The following is a 17,865-nucleotide window of genomic DNA, read 5'->3' on the forward strand; positions in this document are numbered from 1 at the left end:
CCTGAGATCATGATCTGAGCTGAAGGCAGTAGCCTTAACCCACTCAGGCACCCCACACAATTCAGCGTCTTAAAGTAACACTCATTTGTTATCTCCCACATGGGTCAGGATTTCAGGCAGTTTCCATAGGACAGGATTTTTGCATTCTTTTCAGAGTCTTATAAGGTGGCCGTCAAGATGTGAACCTGGCTGGAGTCTTTTCGGGAGGCTCATTTAGGGAAGAATCTGCTTCCAGGAACCACTTTACCCTCTTGTGGTTGTGTAAGGAAGGGCCCCAGCTCACCAGCCATGGACTAGAATATATTTCTGCTACTAGACATCCCCCCCACCGCCCGGCCTCCATTTTCACCACTAGCAGTTTGTTTCTTCAAGGCCAGCAGGAGGGCTCCCTCTCTGGTTTGCTGAGGAGCATGATGTCATGAAATGATGTCATCAGAGTGACCTGTTTTGCCTAATGTAGCCTGATCAATAGATGAATACCCCGCCACCAGTACTATATTCTATCATGTAGAAACAAGTCCTAGGTTTCACTGGGAAAGATTACGCAAGACTGACTCATTCGTGGTCACCCTGAGGGATATTAGCACCACTTCTAAAAGAGTTATAATCCATCGCTTTATTTTACCTGAATCCACTTTTACCCAATATGACATAATGTGTCATACCCATAAAAGACAAAAATGTGTAATTTACTTTTGTTTCTCCCCCCCACCCTTTTTGTGTGCTACATTTTACTTTTGCGTATGCTATAAATCCCACATTATTGCTATTTGTATTAATGTAGTTCATTATCTTTTTTTTTTTTAAGAATTTATTTATTTGAGAGCAAGAGAGAACATAGGCAGGGGGAGGGGCAGAGGGAGAAGCAGACTCCCCGCAGAGCAGAAAGCGCAATGCCAGGCTGGATCCCAGGACCCTGAGATCATGACCTGAGCCAAATGCAGAGGCTTAACCAACTGAGCCACCCAGGTACCCCTGTAGTTCATTATCTTTTTAAAAAAGATTTAAGTATTGGGGTGTCTGGGTGGCTCCATTGTTAAGCAACTGGCTTCAGCTCAGTTCATGATCCCAGGGTCCTGGGATTGAGCCCCTCATCCAGCTCCCTGCTCAGCGGGAAGCCTGCCTGCTTCTCCCTCTCCCGCTCCCACTGCCTATGTTCCCTCTCTCTCCGTGTCTCTCTCTGTCAAATAAATAAATAAAATCTTTAAAAAAAGAAAAAAGATTTAAATAATGCATTTGTATACGTGTAGTTACTATTTCTGGTGTTTTTCATTTCTTTGTATATATTCAGATTTCAATCTAATGTCGTTTCCTTCTGCCTAATAGACTTCTTTCACATTTCTTGTATTGTGGATTTGCTAATGATAAATTCCTTCAGCTTGTGTATGTCTGAATGTGTCTTTAGTTAACATACATTTTCTGGAAGGTTCTGCAACAGTTTATTTATTTATTTATATGTTTACTAATTTATTTTCTAGCAGTACTTTGAATATGTTGCTTCACTCCGGTGTTTATTGCATTATTTGCAATAGGAAAGTTACTATAATCGTTATTTTTGTTTCTTTGTATACAACGTGCCCTTTCCCTGGCTCCCAGCCCCCCCCACCCTACCCAAGCTGCTTTCAAAAATAAAAAAGTATAAAGATTTTCTCATATCAATGGTTTCAAGCTACACAATTATGTAGGTCTTGGTTAGTTTTCTTCATGTTACTGTGAATTTACAGTTTTCATCAAATTTCAAATTCTTTGTTCATTATTAGTTTTTGTCCTCTTGCCTCCTTCAGGGACTTCCTTTTTAAGTATATTAAGCTTTACAAACTGTCTCACAGCTTACTATTATTTTATTCTTTTTATTTCATTTTAACTTTCTATAATGTATCTTAGCTTTTAAGTTGAAGTCTTCAATTTCATTTTTTTCTTTATGTAATGTTTAGTCTGCTACTCCCCTATTTCATCTTTCACATTGTAGTCTTCGTCATTGTAATTTTCACAAGTTTGATTTAGGTGTTTATTATATGTTTCATAACTCTGATTAACTTTTTAAGATTTTATTTATTTTTGACAGACACAGATCACAAGTAGGCAGAGAGAGGGAGAAGCAGGCTCCCCGCTGAGCAGAGATGTGGGGCTCTATTTCAGGAGCCTGAGTTCATGACCTGAACAAAAGGCAGAGGCCTAACCAACTGAGCTACCCACACGCCCCTCTGATTAACTTTTTAAAGAGCTTTATGGAGACTCATTTAAAGTATAAACCGAATTGCTCTTTGTATACAATTGTGTAACCTCTCCATAATCTAATTTTAGGACATTTTAATTTATCCCCTACAAAAAACGCCATGTCCCTTTGTAGACCCTCTGCATACCCTAGCCACCCCCAACCTGTGCCCCACCACCGCTCCCATCCCTGTCCGAGCCCCGGACAACCATCAGTCTACTTTCTTATTTGGATTTGCCTATCTGGACATTTCATCTAAGTGCCATCATAGACTATGGTCTTTTGTGACTGGTTTCTTTCACTTTGCACCATGTTTTCAAGGTTCATCTGTGCTTAAGCACGTATACCTCATTTTCTGTTTTTACTGAAAAATACCCCCATTGAATGATGTAGATTTTGTTTTCCAGGTCATCTGCTGATGGACATTTGGGTTGCTTCTACTTTTTGGCCCTTGTAAATAACACTGCTGTGGACACTCGTGTACAAGTTTTCTGCGAACACGCTTTCATTTCTCTTGGATATATACCTAGAAGTGGAACTGGGGTCCATATGGTCACCCGGTGTTTAACATTTTGAGGAACTGGTATTTCCCGAGCAGATGCATTATTTTTATATTCCCACCACATCAGCATTCCACACTCTGCACATCCTAACCTTTTAATACTTTTTATACCTCTGCTTATTTTTTTTGAACATAACTTTTCCTTGCCTGTTTGATTCTAACATTGATTTCTGTTCTGTTCAGTGATTTTATTTTTTTCTTCTCATTATGGTTTTTCTTTTCTTCCTTATTTTTTTTGCAAACTTTGTGGTTTTTAACTGGATGCCAGACATGGTAAACCGTACGTTGAAGGCTGCTGTTCCGGCATGCCGGTCGGAGCGCTCTTCCCAGGGCCCCCAGCTGGTGCAGCTTTCGGCCTTAGCGGGAGGAGCCGATCCCGGTTCCTGCCTCTCAGCGTCTTCCAGTTCCTCACGTCCTTTCCCCGCAGCCCCCCTGGGGCCGATGGTGCCAGGCACTCAGCTAACCCAGAGCAGCGTGCGGAACAGGTTCTCCGCCGCGGTCCGGGGCGGATCCCGGCCGGCGGGCGGAGCCCCGGAGTGGCGAGCAGGCACTGGTGGGGCCGGGAGTCGGATCCTCGGACCGGTCCGTCAGAAAGCGACGCGTTCCGGCGCTGCAATCAGCGGCCCCCTGCGCCTCTAGGATCCCTGTTCTTTCCTAAGAATGCCAAGCGTCGGTGGGAAAGCACGCCCACTGTTCTCCCTCTACCACAACATAATTTTTAAAGTGATCTCAGGGCTTAAAGACTCCCCTAAACCCCGAACTCAGAGACTTAGTCTCCACGTCCTGTCAAGAGCGAAGCGGCCGCGCTCCCTTGACCTGGCCCAGAGAACACTCGCAGCCTACAGCCCGACTACGGGCTGCGCGCAGGCGCAGAACTCGGTGCGCCGGCCGCCAGGGCGCCGGCGCAAACATCCGGCGTTCCAACGGCTCGCTCGTCAGCGCTTACCAATCAGAGTGCACGCTGGCCCTTGGTTTCCGCCCCCTGGCCCCGCAGCCAATCGCTTGTCCAGGCGCGCAGCCGCGGCGAATCCAAACGGCATTGCGGCCTGGCGGCGGAAGAGCCGAAGCCCACCGGCTGCAGACATGGAGGGGCGGGAAGCCGGGGTGCGAGCGCCAGCGCTAGAGTAAGCTAGGTGACAGCCGGGAGCGGGAGAGGTGGACCCTGCCGCACCACGCGGACCCCCGGTGGTCCCGGCACCCAGCTGTGCGGGCCGCGGCGACTGAGGGAGGGACTTCCCTCTCCCCGCGCGCGCACACCCTGGCCTGTCCCCGCGCACCTCCACGTCCCCTCGCGGTTAGCTGCGTCCACGCAGGACGCGTGCGGCAGTTACTTAGCTTCTGTGTCCCCTCCGTCCTCGCACACTTCCCCACCCCTGCCTGCCTGCCTGGGGACGCTTTAGCCCCCAGGGAGGAAGGTCCAGGGAGAGCCTGGACCACCCTCCTCCAACTCTGCCCGAGGTTGCTACCTGCCTGGGACTCCCCTGCGCGTCGGAGCGGGGGCCCCTTGTCTTCCTGTCCCTGTGCTGCCTTGACTCCCCTTGCTCTGCTTAACTTATTCAGGGTGTGTATTGCCTTTATACACACTGGCCAGGACTAGCACCCAAGGAGTCTCCCTTTTCCCCCGTCTTCTTTCCCTCAGGGCCCTGGCCAAGCTGGCAGACATCATGGAGCCCATTGGCCGGCAAGAAGAGACAGAGCTGCCGGCCCAGATCCTGGCGGAGTTTGTGATGGTATGTGCAGGATTGGCCACCGGGGGCTCTCCTGGGTCCTCTGGGTGGGGGGTAGTGGGTGGTGGGGATGGTGAGCACACAGGAAGGCATTCTCAGCCTACCAGGGCACACAGGTAATGATGTTCCCTGACTTTGCCTGCTCTCCAAACAGGACTCCCGGAAGAAGGACAAACTGCTCTGCAGCCAGCTTCAGGTAGTAGACTTCCTGCAGAACTTCTTGGCTCAGGAGGACGTTGTCCAGGGACTAGACCCCTTGGCTTCTGAAGACACCAGCCGTGAGTGGGGGTGGGGGAGGGATGGGAAAGGAAGGAGCTGTCAGTAGGGTCAGCTGATGGGAAAGCAGAGGCCTCAGTGTTGTAGGCAGGCAGGTTAGTCTCCTTTATGTTCTTATCTTTGGTGGATCCTTTCAGGGCAGAAGGCACTTGCAGCCAAGGAGCAGTGGAAAGAGCTGAAGGCCTCCTACCAAGAGCATGTGGAAGCCATCACAGGTGCCCTGACCCAGGCTTTGCCCACAATGGTGGAGGCCCAGAGGAAGCGGGCGCAGCTCCTTGGAGCCCTGGAAGAGCTCCAGGCCAAGGTGAGCCAGGCTGAGGAGAGAGAATGTCAGGCAGAGAGGAGGGAAAGGGCACACATGCTGAGCCTACTGGCCACCTCCCAGAATCCAACCAGAAAAACACTCCTCCTCTTCTTGTTCCTCTCCTTTGTTTCCCTGCAGAAGCAGGTGGCCATGGAAAGACTGAGAACAGCCCAGAAGCAGTGGCAGCTGCAACAGGTGGGTCCACATCCCTAGGAAAATCTCCCTTCCCTACCACCATGTCATTGCATGAGCTAAATCCTCTGCCTGGAGGACCTTCTTTCCCCTCCTCTCTTGTGAGGCATTATAGCACAGGGGCCAGCATAACCACGTCCTGTGTTAGGACTTTGGGCAGTTCCCTCACTTCCTGTGCATCGAGTCTTGTCTGGAGTGGAAGTGAGGTTAGCACCTACCGTATGGATCTCAGTTGATGAAGTCGTTAGCAGAGCAAGTGCTTACATGGCCACATGGCACTTAGCAGGCTAGAGAAGTTATCCTATATGTGCCCTTTTCCTTCAGAATGCTTTCCACTGGAATAGCTCATTCCTTTTTCTCTAGGGCCCCTGTTTTGCCTAAAGCGGCTAGGGTCCCCCTTTCCATCTGTGCGTCTGAGCCCCAAGCCTGGAGGGGTTAAGAAAATGGCTGTAAGACCTGCACATCCAAGGAGCCACGTTTGCCTTCTCATTCCCGGTAGGAGAAGCATCTGCAGCATCTGGCAGAAGCCTCTGCAGAGGTGAGGCAGCGGCAGAGAGGAGCTCAGCAGGAGCTTGAACAACTGTCTCAGGAGCTTGGAAGTCTGCAACAGCAGGCAGAGAAGAAGCGGGACACGCTTCACAGGTGAGTCTGGGAGTGTGAGCTACAGATTCAGCCCGGTCCAGTTTCCCTTCTTTACAACTCTCTTTATCCCTCTCCTTCAGGCACCAGACCTTCCTCCAGCTGTTATACACTCTGCAAGGGCAGCTGCCATTTCCTGAGGCAGAGACAGAGCTGCCACAGATGCTGGATCTTTCTAAGGATAAGCCCCAGAAACAGAACCCTGGGGATACCATAGGGGAAGACAGGAGTATGCTGTCCAAGGTGAATGAGAGATGGGCTGGGAGCCAGGGAGGTGGAGAAAGAAGCTGGGAGATAGGCTTCACCCACTACCCATACCCTGTCTCTGTCCCCAAGGCTGATGGCCCACAGCCTGCTGGAGATCCGAGCTCACCTGGACTTCCTGAGGGACAACAACATGGGAAAGGAACCTAGAGCAGGTCCGACTCTGGACTCTGGTGTCCCTGGACTGCAGGTATGGAAGGAAGGAGGACCTCTGGTCTCTGTCTCTGGGCTCTGTTTTCACAGAGGGGCAGAAGATGGGAAGGATTAATCTATGGCTGAAGCTTATCGCTATATCCTGTACCCAGCTGCCTTGGGCTAACCCCTTTCTCTTCCTGAACTCCCTAGTCCCACCCTATTGCAGGATGGACTAGGAATTCCTGACCAGTCTGGTTTCTGACCATGACCTAGATGGGGGTGGGCTCTGGATTCTGTTGATTAAGAGCCCTAGAGGTCTGTTAGTTATCTTTTTCCTGTTCCTGTGTTGGTGGGAAGAGCCACACTTGAAGCCAGCAATATGACAGGTGCTGGGACTGGTGTGAATAGAGAGGGTGCAGATGGGAAAGGGGCCCTGGCCTGGAGCCTCATGGGTTGCTCGTCCAAATTCATATGAATCAAACATGCTGAGCTGATTAATTCAGTGAAGAGGAGAATGCTTTGTGCAGGTGGTTAGATACAGGAAGATAATTTTAATTGCTGACCCAAATATCGATTGAATCCATGCTTTGTGTCAGGGCCCTTGCTATGAACTGGAGCTATAGCAGCGGGCTTACCTGACTAGTCCTTGGCTGGCTGTGGGGAACATAATGATCATGAGCAAGTAAACAGGTCGATACCTGATTGCAGAGTGTGGTAAACATGGGAAAACAATAGTATGGTAAATTTAGAGCAGTAGTAACAGAGAGACCCTTCTTTGCAGGGGGGTGTGTGTTCTCTGTCAGTTTGCCCCCTCTCCTCCACGGGTCTCTTGCTGGGCGCGGGAACAGTGGGGATATGGCTGCTTGGGAGAGATTACCTCTCTGATTGGGAGCGAAAGGCTGCTTGCGAAGAGAGGGAGGAACACCAGTGACAGCTGCAGTGGGAAAACCATTCTCCCATTGAAAACAGGACCCTCCTCTGTGAGCAGGACTCAAGCATCTCTGAGAAAGAGACAGTGAGGCTTTGTTTGTAGTGAGAGAGTTTCAAGAGATGCTGCTGCTCTCTGCTGTGTCTCTGACCAGGGGCCTCCTAGCAGGTAGAGATTGAGATCCTTGGGCACGCTGGTCATTTCCTCTGCCTTTCGGAGGTCCCAAGTGTTCTAATTGTTCTTTTGAATGTGTTGGCCCATTGTGTATATATGAAGTGGGACAGATACCAGAGGTCTTTGATGACTCCACAGTGACAGAGTGAGAGGGGTGGTGAGGATTGAGGATTTTTCTCCAAGGAGCACACAGATACCTGAAGGGGTGCTCTCCATCTGCCCATCCAGCCACTCACACACGGTCCTGAATGTAGCCTTCTAGCAACCCCCATAGCAGTCTAGTCCTTCCTCTGCTTCCCACTGGGTGGGCTCCCCTCCCCTGCATTCTGGATCATTTTTGTAGTCTTGTAGACCCTGAAATTTTTACGGTATGTAGGGCAGAGCAGAAATACCCATAGTGAGGAAGGAGGGCCTCCTAGGGGGCGCTTGGGGTATAGGTTGGGCTCCTGTGGACTCACCATGTCCTTGCACACATGTTGACTGCCAGAGAGTCAGCAGAGACAGGATACTCTGTGGAGCCTGCATGTGCAGGTCAAGGAATGTTTTGAGATGCTCCATGTCAAGGTACAGGGGAAGATATTGGGTAGATGACTAGTAATCCCACTTAGACATCTGAGGAACTTCTGGGAACCAGCTTTCTCTCAGGGAGTACGAACAAGTCAGTGCACACATGAGGCCAAAGGGGAGGGGAGGCTCGAGTGTTCTGTTGGCCAATGTGGTCCATGGTGTTGGTGCTCTGCACTGACAAGCTCAGGAATTGGGATTTGTTTTCAGTTAGGATAGCTACTCTGTCTTCACTTAGGTTCCCCTAAACACTGTCCTGTTCACTATTTTTGCACCAGACATCCCTGTTTAGGGTGGGAGCCTCCCCCTGGGAAATTGTGGTCTCTGCTGCCTGCTGAATATTTCCTCTTCCTCTTTTCCATCTGGTGGAGGGACACGGAGACCATTAAGGCACAGGGAGGGATGGACACTAGTAAGGACCAGGAGTATCCCTGATAAACAAAATGGACAGTAGGCTTAGTCTGATTACAGAAACACTCTCTCTGATATCCATAAAAACAATGTTTTCCTTTTAAACAAAATTTTCTTTTGTGGTGAAATACATTTTGCTTTTTTCCCAAGTTATAATTTCATATTTCCTAGCTACTGTTACATTTTTCTAAGAATTTTTCATTTCTAATTTTTTAAGGTTATTGGTATAAAGTTATGATTTTTTTTTTTTTTTACCCTTTTAATGTCTGCAGTCTGTTGTAGAATGGCCTAATGTTGGACTCCTGATATTTTTGTGCCTTACCTGATTTTCTCGCTGACCTATTTTGGATGTTCATTCAGTTGCAAATATCAATAGAGTCAGAGATTAGCTTTTGTGATCCCACTGTCATCTGTCTGTTTTGACTCGATTGGTAGTCCTTTCTTGGCCATTTCCTATCTTCTGTATTTCGGTGAAGATGATGTACTTTTTTGTAAACTTCTAATATGTATCAGTTGATAGGCTTGTGCATTTGGTTCTTCGTTCATTTTCTCAAATAAACATGTAAGGGTATACATTTTTTCTGGTTTTCTCTAAGTATTTTCATGGTCATTCAATTCACAGAATTTTCTGTTTTCCATTATTTGATTCCTGAGTTTCTTAGGAGAATAATTTTGAAATTTTCTACTTTATGTGGGAAGATAATCCTTCTAAGTTTATTCTAAGTTGGTCAGAAAATGTCATCTATATGATGAATTTGGTGTAGAGAGCAGTTACAGCCATGAATGTAGTCTCTTTTTTTTGTTTGTTTTGTTTTATGTTTCACATGGATTCGAATAGAGTATTTGTTTTGCAATTGTCGCGTTTGCTGTTTTCTATATATCTTTTAGGTGGTGCTTGTTATGTGTTTGGTTAATCTTCTGTATACTTAATTTTTTGTTTTCTGATTATTACCTTCTGAGAGGTGTGTTCAGGTCTCCAAGTGTTGACAGTGCGTCAGTTTATTTCTCCTTGCAGTTCTGGTAAAGTTGGCTTTTCATGCTCTGTGGCTACTAGAAGCCACGATGCATTTACATGTGTGTCTCTCTTCTTAATGGAACTGGACAGTCACGTAGTGGCCTCCTTTATCTCCAGGTGAGTGTTCCTTAGCTTGCAATACAATGGATTCTGGTACAACCTAGCCAGCTCCGTGGTTGATCCCTCGCCTGCTACGTCTCTCCTACAACCTTCTGAATTTCAACATTTCTTTACCCTTATGTTTATCACTTTTGTACCACATTTAAAGATGTTTTTAAAGATCCAGTTTCATAATTTTTGTACCTAAGACTGTATTTGTGTCAGTTTTTTCATTCACTTTTCCTTGTTTCTTATATATTCCTTTTTTGCCTTTGGTTTCGTTTATTATTTATTTATTATAATTTTGTTCTCGTTATTTTTATCTTTTTCTCCTGAAGTTCTTCCTGATTATTATCCCAGTTTAGCTTTGGTAGTTAATAAAGTCTGCAGTGAAATGTAACAAGTACTGAAGCTGAGAAGACTTGACCATTGATCATACTATAAACTTCTATAAGATACTTTTGTCCAGTTTATTACTTCTAGCTTGTTCTCTTCTCACAAATCAGACTTCTTGTTCTCTACGGTGTTGTGTTAATGTTCACTCATTTATTTTGATTTTTTTCTTTTTCCTCCTACTTGATTTTTAGAAGTCAGCTTTCATATGGCATGATGGCCCCATGTGAAATACATGTATTGGGCTTTCTTATAGTTAGGGTCCAGAGGCTCTATAACACTTATTTCTTACTATGAAATATTTTTTATTTTATTCTCATTCTTTTTCTTTTTTTTTTTACGACTTTATTTATTTATTTGAGAGAGAGAGAGCAAGAGAGCACACGCAGGTAGAACTGCAGAGGGAGAGGAAGAAGCATGCTTGCCGCTGAGCAGAGAGCCAGATGTGGGGCTCCATCCCAGGACCCTGAGATCATGACCTGAGCTGAAGGCAGACACCTCACTGACTGAGCCACCCAGGAACCCCTTTTATTCTTATTCTTAAAAGATCTTTTTGGAGAAAAGCACTTGGTTACTCTGTCTCCCCAGCCTCCAGCCACTGGTGCTTGGAGAGGAGCGCTCGGTCGCTCCGTCTCCCTGGCCTGCAGCCGTGCTCTCAATTACTCTGTTTCCCTCGTCACTGGCCACACTCTGAGCTCACCCAGCCTGTGCCCAGTTCAAGGTAACCGGGAAATACAAATCAAAATCACAATGAGATACCACCTCACACCAGTCAGAATGGCTAAAATTAACAAGTCAGGAAATGACAGATGCTGGCGAGGATGCGAAGAAAGGGGAACCCTCCTACACTGTAGGTGGAAATGCAAGATGGTGCAACCACTCTGGAAAACAGTGTGGAGGTTCCTCAGAAAGTTGAAAATAGAGCTACCCTATGACCCAGCGGTTGCACTACTGGGTATATACCCTAAAGATAAAAATGTGGTGCTCTGAAGGAGCACGAGCACCCGAATGTTTATAGCAGCAATGTCCACAATAGCCAAACTATGGAAAGAACCTAGATGTCCATCAACAGATGAATGGATAAAGAAGATGTGGTGTGTGTGTGTATATATATACACACACACACACACACACACACACACACACACACACACACACACACACATATATATATATGCATATGCAATGGAATACTATGCAGCCATCAAAAGAAATGAAATCTTGCCATTTGCGATGACGTGGATGGAACTAGAGAGTATTATGCTTAGTGAAATAAGTCAATCAGAGAAAGACAACTATCATATGAGTTCCCTGATATGAGGAAGTGGAGATGCAACATGGGGGGTTTGGGGGGTAGGAAAAGAAAAAATGAAAGATTATGGGATCTGGAGGGAGACAAACCATAAAAGACCCAATCTCAAAAAAATAGACTGAGGGTTGCTGGGGGGAGGAGGGGAGGGAGCGGGTGGTGGGGATATGGACATTGGGGAGTGTATGTGCTATGGTGAGTGCTGTGAAATGTGTAAACCTGGCAATTCACAGACCTGTACCCCTGGGGATAAAAATACATTGTATGTTTATAAAAAAAAAGAGAAATGAGAGGTGATCACAATCCACGAGATGAATAATTCTGGTTGGGAAGCCATGACTTGCCAATGATTCGAGAGGAAATGAGTCCATGTTACCTACCACGGCAACACTGACAACTGTGTACTTGTATGCAGTTTTTCTCCTCTTTTGTCTCATTCTATTTGTACTTCTCAGGATCACTTACCACACCTATATTCGAGTTGGGCACTGTCTTAAGAGAATAAACTACATCAGAGGATTGTATATTCACTTGAATAACCAGTGACACCTTTTTTTTTTTTTGCCCAAGAATAAAATGAAAATCTCTAAAAAAAAAAAAAAAGGGTGTTTTTGTTATGTAGAGAATGCTGAGTAGACAGGTACTTTCATTTAAAATTTAAAACATTGATGACCGGGACACCTGGGTGGCTCAGTCCGTTAAGCGGCTGCCTTCAGCTCAGGTCATGATTCCAGCATCCTGAGATCCAGTCCCACATCGGGCTCCTTGCTCAGCAGGGAGCCTGCTTCTCCCTCTGCCTCTGCCTATCACTTTGCTTGTGCTCACTCTCGCTCCTCTCTCTCTCTCTGACGAATAAATAAATAAAATCTAAATTAAAAATAAAAAAATAAAAATAAAAATAAAAGATCTTGTTCCGTGATTATCTGCTTTGACTTTGCTGACAAGTCAGCTACCTGTTAAAAGCTCTTCCTATACTTCTGGTTCATTTATTCATTCATTTGTTCTGCTTACAGTTAGTTGGCCTTGCTAAATCTGAAATTGCCAGTCCCAATCTTTCAACAGTTCTGGAGTTTTTTCAGGTTGCTTAAAAAATGGTCTTACCTCTTCTGCACAGGCTTCTTCCACACCAATTAGACATCAGTTAGATGTTTTAACTTCATTCTTCATGTTATATAAACTTTGTTTTATATTTATAATGTTTTCTCTCTATAATGCATTTAGATGCTTTTCTTTATTTTGTTACTAATTTGTGTGTTAATTGTTACATTTGTCACATACATTTGTTACTAATCTCTTGTTTTATCATTCATTTCTTAATTTTTGTTCTTAATTTTCAAGCAGATACAGTGACCCCAGTCTATGTTATTTGGATTTTTGTTGTTATTCTGGGCTACGCTTTGAGTTTGTCTTTTCTTACCGTAATACAATATATACAGGCCTTTTGTCTGTGTTGGAAAGCTTCATGATTTCCATCTTTGCAGGGCTGGGTTCTTTATCACACACACTCCTTGTTTCTTTGCATGGTCACATTTGATGGAACTCTATTGAGAATTCTTGTGGCTGGTTACAGAGTTGAGAATATTTGTGTTTACTTCTGTCAGTCACTTGTAGATAGCAGCAATACAACCTTTAGAAAAAAATGTTTCAAGATATATGTTAATGTTCTTTATGGCTTTCCTCATTTTCATTCTGTTCTTTGAAGATTTTTTTTCTTTTTATTAGTATTTCTCAAAGATATATTTTTTCCTGTTTTTCAAAATCACAAGCTTTTGGCATTATTTTAATACTGTTTTAATGTTCTTTTATTACATTAAATTTCCAAGGTACCATCCTGCAATTCTCTATTGAATTCTATTTTTATGTGACTGACTTCTTCCAGGAAGATAGTCTTGTTAACCCTTGGATAGTTTCAGCAAAGTTTTTTTTTTTTGTTGTTTTGGTTTTTTTTTTAGATTTTTATTTATTTATTTGACAGAGAGAGATCACAAGCAGGCAGAGAGGCAGGCAGAGAGAGGAGGAAGCAGGCTCTCTGCTCAGCAGGGGCGCGATCCCAGGACTCTGAGATCATGACCTGAGCCGAAGGCAGCGGCTTAACCCACTGAGCCACCCAGGCGCCACCAGTTTCAGCAAAGTTAATCCCTCATTCTTTCTTTACGATGCTAAGATTTATAAAACTAAGGTTTCACTTTGAATATTTTACCCTACTGTGAAAAAAAAGCTATACTAGAATAAAAGAATAATATAAAATATATGTGTTCTAGAATGACAAATTATATGATTGGAAAAGAAAGCTATTATAACCATTCTAGGATCTCTGCTAGTACCCCATTCTTACCTTATACAATTTATACACCTTTTTGTATTTCAATTTGTATGTATCTTTGAGGCAATTTGTGTATATTTTGAAATACAAAGTGTGAAATTAAATAATTTCATTATTATTCCTAGCCTAGTACTTAAATGGATCTTTTGCTAATTTGAACACTGAGGAATTTAGTATTTGGGTCTTGATATACTTTGTTCTTGAAATGTAGGGTAGCCTAGGCATTAAGTGTCAGTCTCAGGAATTAGTGTCTTTTATGTTTGTTTCAGGCCTTTTTAAATAGTTTTTGGGGGATTGTACATTTTTTTAATTTATGTTGTTAAGTTGTATTTATATAACTGTTGATGTAGTTTTTAAAATAAACCTTGTTAATGTTCATGGAGCTCTGAAATATACAAAAATTAGTTGTCAGATACCATATTCCCATATGTTTCTAAATTTTAAATTGTCCGGTGGACTTTAGCGAACAGGCCTATATACAAGGCATGCATGATTTCATGTCGCCCTGCATTTCTTTGTTATTAAGTGAAGGAGTTGATAATTACTTAAATGGATAATTACTAAATGCCTAAAATAGTGTTTTGAAATAGAAAACAGGGGTAAACCCAGAACTGTGCTTTCAGAGGATGACCAGACTATTAGAAATAAGAGATTATCACACGTAAACATTATAAAAGAAATAAGCCAAGAAAAAATATATATGTGTGTATATGTATGTGTAATCCAGTGCATAAGAACTTATTCTATTTACACCATGCTATAAAAAAATGATGGGAAAAAAACAATATGAGTTGGAATCATCAAAGTAGGGTTTGTTTTTGAAAGAAGGATTGAGTTTAAATTATGCTCTAGATTCTTTGTGTTATGAAATTGTATTGCAAAGATTTCAGGTCTAAACTTAATACCAATCATAAATAGTAAGCATATCAGTTTAATTAATTAAAATACAAGTTTAAAAAGTAGGTATATTAAATTATCCAGTTTTTCATGTAATTTTTCAGTGGACAAGAAGTTATGCTTTAGGGGCGCCTGGGTGGCTCAGTGGGTTAAAGCCTCTGCCTTCAGCTCAGGTCATGATCTCAGAGTCCTGGGATTAAGCTCTGCATCAGGCTCTCTTCTCAGCGGGGAGCCTGCTTCCTCTTCTCTCTCTGCCTGCCTCTCTGCCTACTTGTGATCTCTGTCTGTCAAATAGATAAATAAAATCTTAAAAAAAAAAAAAAAAGAAGTTATGCTTTATGTGGCTTTGAGAGAAAGAAATACAGGGACTGAGGCCAGTCCACTCTCTCCATATCTGTGAGGTCTGGATTATCTGGCTCAGATGTTCTAGAAATAAAAGAGGAATTTAAAGTAATGTGTTCAGTGAAGTTTGGCTTTATTTCTGGCTGTTTGATTGGATCACTCCATGAGGACAGACTCTGAAGAGCATGTGCAGCTTCGTGTTTGGAGACTCTGCTCTTGGTGATGACTGAGACACACTTTGTGTGTCATTATCAACATGAGAAAGGCAAGTTCAGTCCCCAAAATACGCACACATAAACCAGGCAGAGAGCATGTAGATTCGACGGAGGAAGGAATTACACTGCTCTTCTCAGCTCCAGATCCTGCCGTTCAGCACTGGCACTCTTAGCTCCTCTGTCCAGGAACATGCATAACTTCCATCCCCAGGTGAACACCTAGCAGTGCCTTCATACTTTAAAAGGACTTATTAAATATTCACTGGGTTATGTTCAGGGAAGATTTCCCAAAGAGCTGCCTCTTGAGCTCAATTTCAAACAAATTATCCAGAGGTTGATTTCATCATTTATTGAATGTTAGCTATGTCCTGAGCATAAGTTTAGAGAATTAAAAGAAAAAAAGAAAGAAAGAAAAAAGATGATAAAGACAATGTGAGTTTAAATTTGAAGACAGGAAGGATGACTCTGTAAAGAAACTAATTCCATGGGTACTTGGGTGGCTCAGTCAGTTAAGCTCTGCCTTCAGCTTAGGGTCTTGGGATGGAGTCCCATGTTGGGCTCTCTGCTCAGCAGGGAGTCTGGTTTTCCCTCTCTACCTCTTTAAAGTTAATAAATAAAATCTTCCAAAAAAAAAAAAATAGGTAGAACAGGGATCACAATTATGAGCAAGTGCATGTTACACCCACCAGAGCCATCATAAAAGCATTTCAGTAACACTAGCATTCCTGGATGGTGGTAGTTACCCATCAGAACAATGTGTACCGGGGCACCTGGGTGGCTCAGTGGGTTAAGCCGCTGCCTTCGGCTCGGGTCATGATCGCAGGGTCCTGGGATCAAGCCCCGCATAGGGCTCTCTGCTCAGCAGGGAGCCTGTTTACTTCTCTCTCTCTCTCTCTCTGCCTGCCTCTCTGCCTGCTTGTGATCTCTCTCTGTCAAATAAATAAATAAAATCTTAAAAAAAACAAAACAAAACAAAAAAAACAATGTGTACCAACTAGAAACTGATGAACTGCCTTACCTGCGGCTCACTGCTTTTTGGTGTGTGAGTCGCTGAAAGCTCGTGACTTCCTGAGAATGTTGGAAAGCATTTACAACAACGCAGAATTATTGTGCCTGAGTAATATTCTGCTTATCAAGGTTTAGGGCCGAACACTAACTGCTTGGTGGGGAGCCTGCTTCCCCCTCTCTCTGCCTGCCTCAGTACCTACTTGTGATCTTTCTCTCTCTGTTGAATAAATGAATGAAATCTTAAAAAGAAAAAAAAAATCAGCTGTGATTTAAAATGTTTATGATAAGGATTGGTGACCAACTTCCCATCAGTTTGCAAAATGAGTATGTTTTTTTAAACAATACCCTATGACTACCATAATAACTTTAGTTTTTAATAATTATGTTGAAAGGTATTCAGAGATACTGGAATGTACAGATGAGAGGAGCTTTACATGAGGTTCCCGAATCACTCTTGGTGGTAGCAACAGGCTGTTCTTACTCTTGAAAAAGAATACGAGAAATCTTATTTGAATTAAAAAAAAAAAGTGGTTGTGATTTTAAGAGATTATTCTGTTTTACCCCTTCCACTATCTCTATCCCATCTCAGGAATTTTTGGGAACTAATTCACTAACTTTAACTCTGTTGTGTGGTGGTGGTCTGAAGAAGTAGGTAGTGAAACAAACTTGAGGTTTATAACAACAAAAAGGAAGGGCTATTAGATATTTATGTAGTTCTGATTATCATTGTTATACATCGAGTATCTTTTGTTTTGAAGAATGACTAAAACTGTGGGGTTCCATGTGCCTCAAGGAAGCAGTTTTGTTTTCTAAGTAATGAAATAGGTTCTGTTTGGTACTGGATATTCTACAACAGTGTAACCGGTGTGAGTCTACCTGTAATTTACCACTCATGTTGTCCAGCTTGAACAGGGGATAGTCTGGTGGATAGTAGTGAGGATTTCCATATGAGGTTTACAGTTTCTGGGAAATTTCTTGCCTTGTTTGCTCTTTTTCTGAAAGTGTGTGTGTGGGCGTGCACATGTGCATACCCAGTCATATTCATATAAGGTGCTTCTTTATAGTTGGAGGTTAAGTTGATAATTACATGCAGATTCAGAATTGTACTACTACCAGGTAATTTTTCTGTTAGTATGTATTAATGATGCACTTCAGCAAACTTTTCTGAGCACTTATGTGCCAGTTACTCTTCCATTTTTTAATAAAAATATATTTGACATATAAATATGTTTGTAAATATATGACATGTAAATATATTTGACGTGCATAAATTTAAGGTGTAAAACATGTTAATTTGATAGTTGATATACTGTGATTGCCGTTGTAATGTAGAGGTGCCATAATTAGCACCTCTGTCACATTATTTAATTATTATTTCTTTTAGTGGTTAGAATAATTAAGTTCTAATCTCCTAGCAAGTTTGATGGTGATCCTACAGTATTACACTGCATTATATCTCTAGGGCTTATTTACTACTCCTTGTAAGTTTGTCCACTAAGCAATAGGACTCTAAGCAGTCCTTAGATGAGTCCACCCCTCATACTTTGGTAATCACCATTGTGTTGTGTTTCCATGAGTTTGGCTTTTTTAGATTCCGCATATAAGTATACCATATTTTACTTGGCCTTTCTCTTCCGACATACCTCACTTAGAATGATTGCTCAAGGTCCATCCACGTTGTCTCAAATGGCAAGATGTTCTTCTTTCACATGGTTGGATGATATTTATGTGTATATACGTGAATATATACGATACATATGGGTAATAAATAGAATGTAATATATATGCATCACATCTTCTTCATCAGTTCCTCCAATGATGAACATTTATGTTGTTTCCGTATCTTGGCTATTATGAATAATGCTGCAGCGAA

The 17,865-nt window shown here is 43.1% G+C and overlaps 1 protein-coding gene and 1 pseudogene across 8 annotated transcripts in view; one reads left to right on the forward strand and one right to left on the reverse strand.

Annotated features, from left to right (window-relative positions):
* LOC101694344 overlaps positions 1 to 3,084 on the reverse strand; it is a 60,431-nt pseudogene extending 57,347 nt beyond the window's left edge.
* A 688-nt stretch (positions 3,085 to 3,772) lies between these two features.
* The window catches only part of ZWINT (ZW10 interacting kinetochore protein), a 70,187-nt gene continuing 56,094 nt past the window's right edge, over positions 3,773 to 17,865 (forward strand). For 6 of the 8 annotated variants that reach the window (XM_004764094.3, XM_013062249.2, XM_004764093.3 and 3 more), the window contains exons 1-8: positions 3,773 to 3,901; positions 4,417 to 4,507; positions 4,659 to 4,782; positions 4,918 to 5,084; positions 5,223 to 5,279; positions 5,776 to 5,918; positions 5,999 to 6,158; positions 6,252 to 6,369. In XM_004764094.3, the coding sequence (XP_004764151.2) occupies positions 3,861 to 3,901; positions 4,417 to 4,507; positions 4,659 to 4,782; positions 4,918 to 5,084; positions 5,223 to 5,279; positions 5,776 to 5,918; positions 5,999 to 6,158; positions 6,252 to 6,329 (861 nt within the window). In that variant the 5' untranslated portion in view covers positions 3,773 to 3,860 and the 3' untranslated portion in view covers positions 6,330 to 6,369. Of the gene's footprint in view, positions 3,911 to 4,416; positions 4,508 to 4,658; positions 4,783 to 4,917; positions 5,085 to 5,222; positions 5,280 to 5,775; positions 5,919 to 5,998; positions 6,159 to 6,251; positions 6,370 to 13,186; positions 13,206 to 17,865 lie in introns of those variants that run through there. The other 2 variants (XM_045081439.1, XM_004764096.3) reach the window with 2 other exon arrangements.

Source organism: Mustela putorius, unplaced genomic scaffold (genome assembly GCF_011764305.1).
Source record: "Mustela putorius furo isolate JIRA1106 unplaced genomic scaffold, ASM1176430v1.1 tig00000577_pilon_pilon_pilon, whole genome shotgun sequence".
Taxonomy (NCBI): Eukaryota; Metazoa; Chordata; class Mammalia; order Carnivora; family Mustelidae; genus Mustela; species Mustela putorius.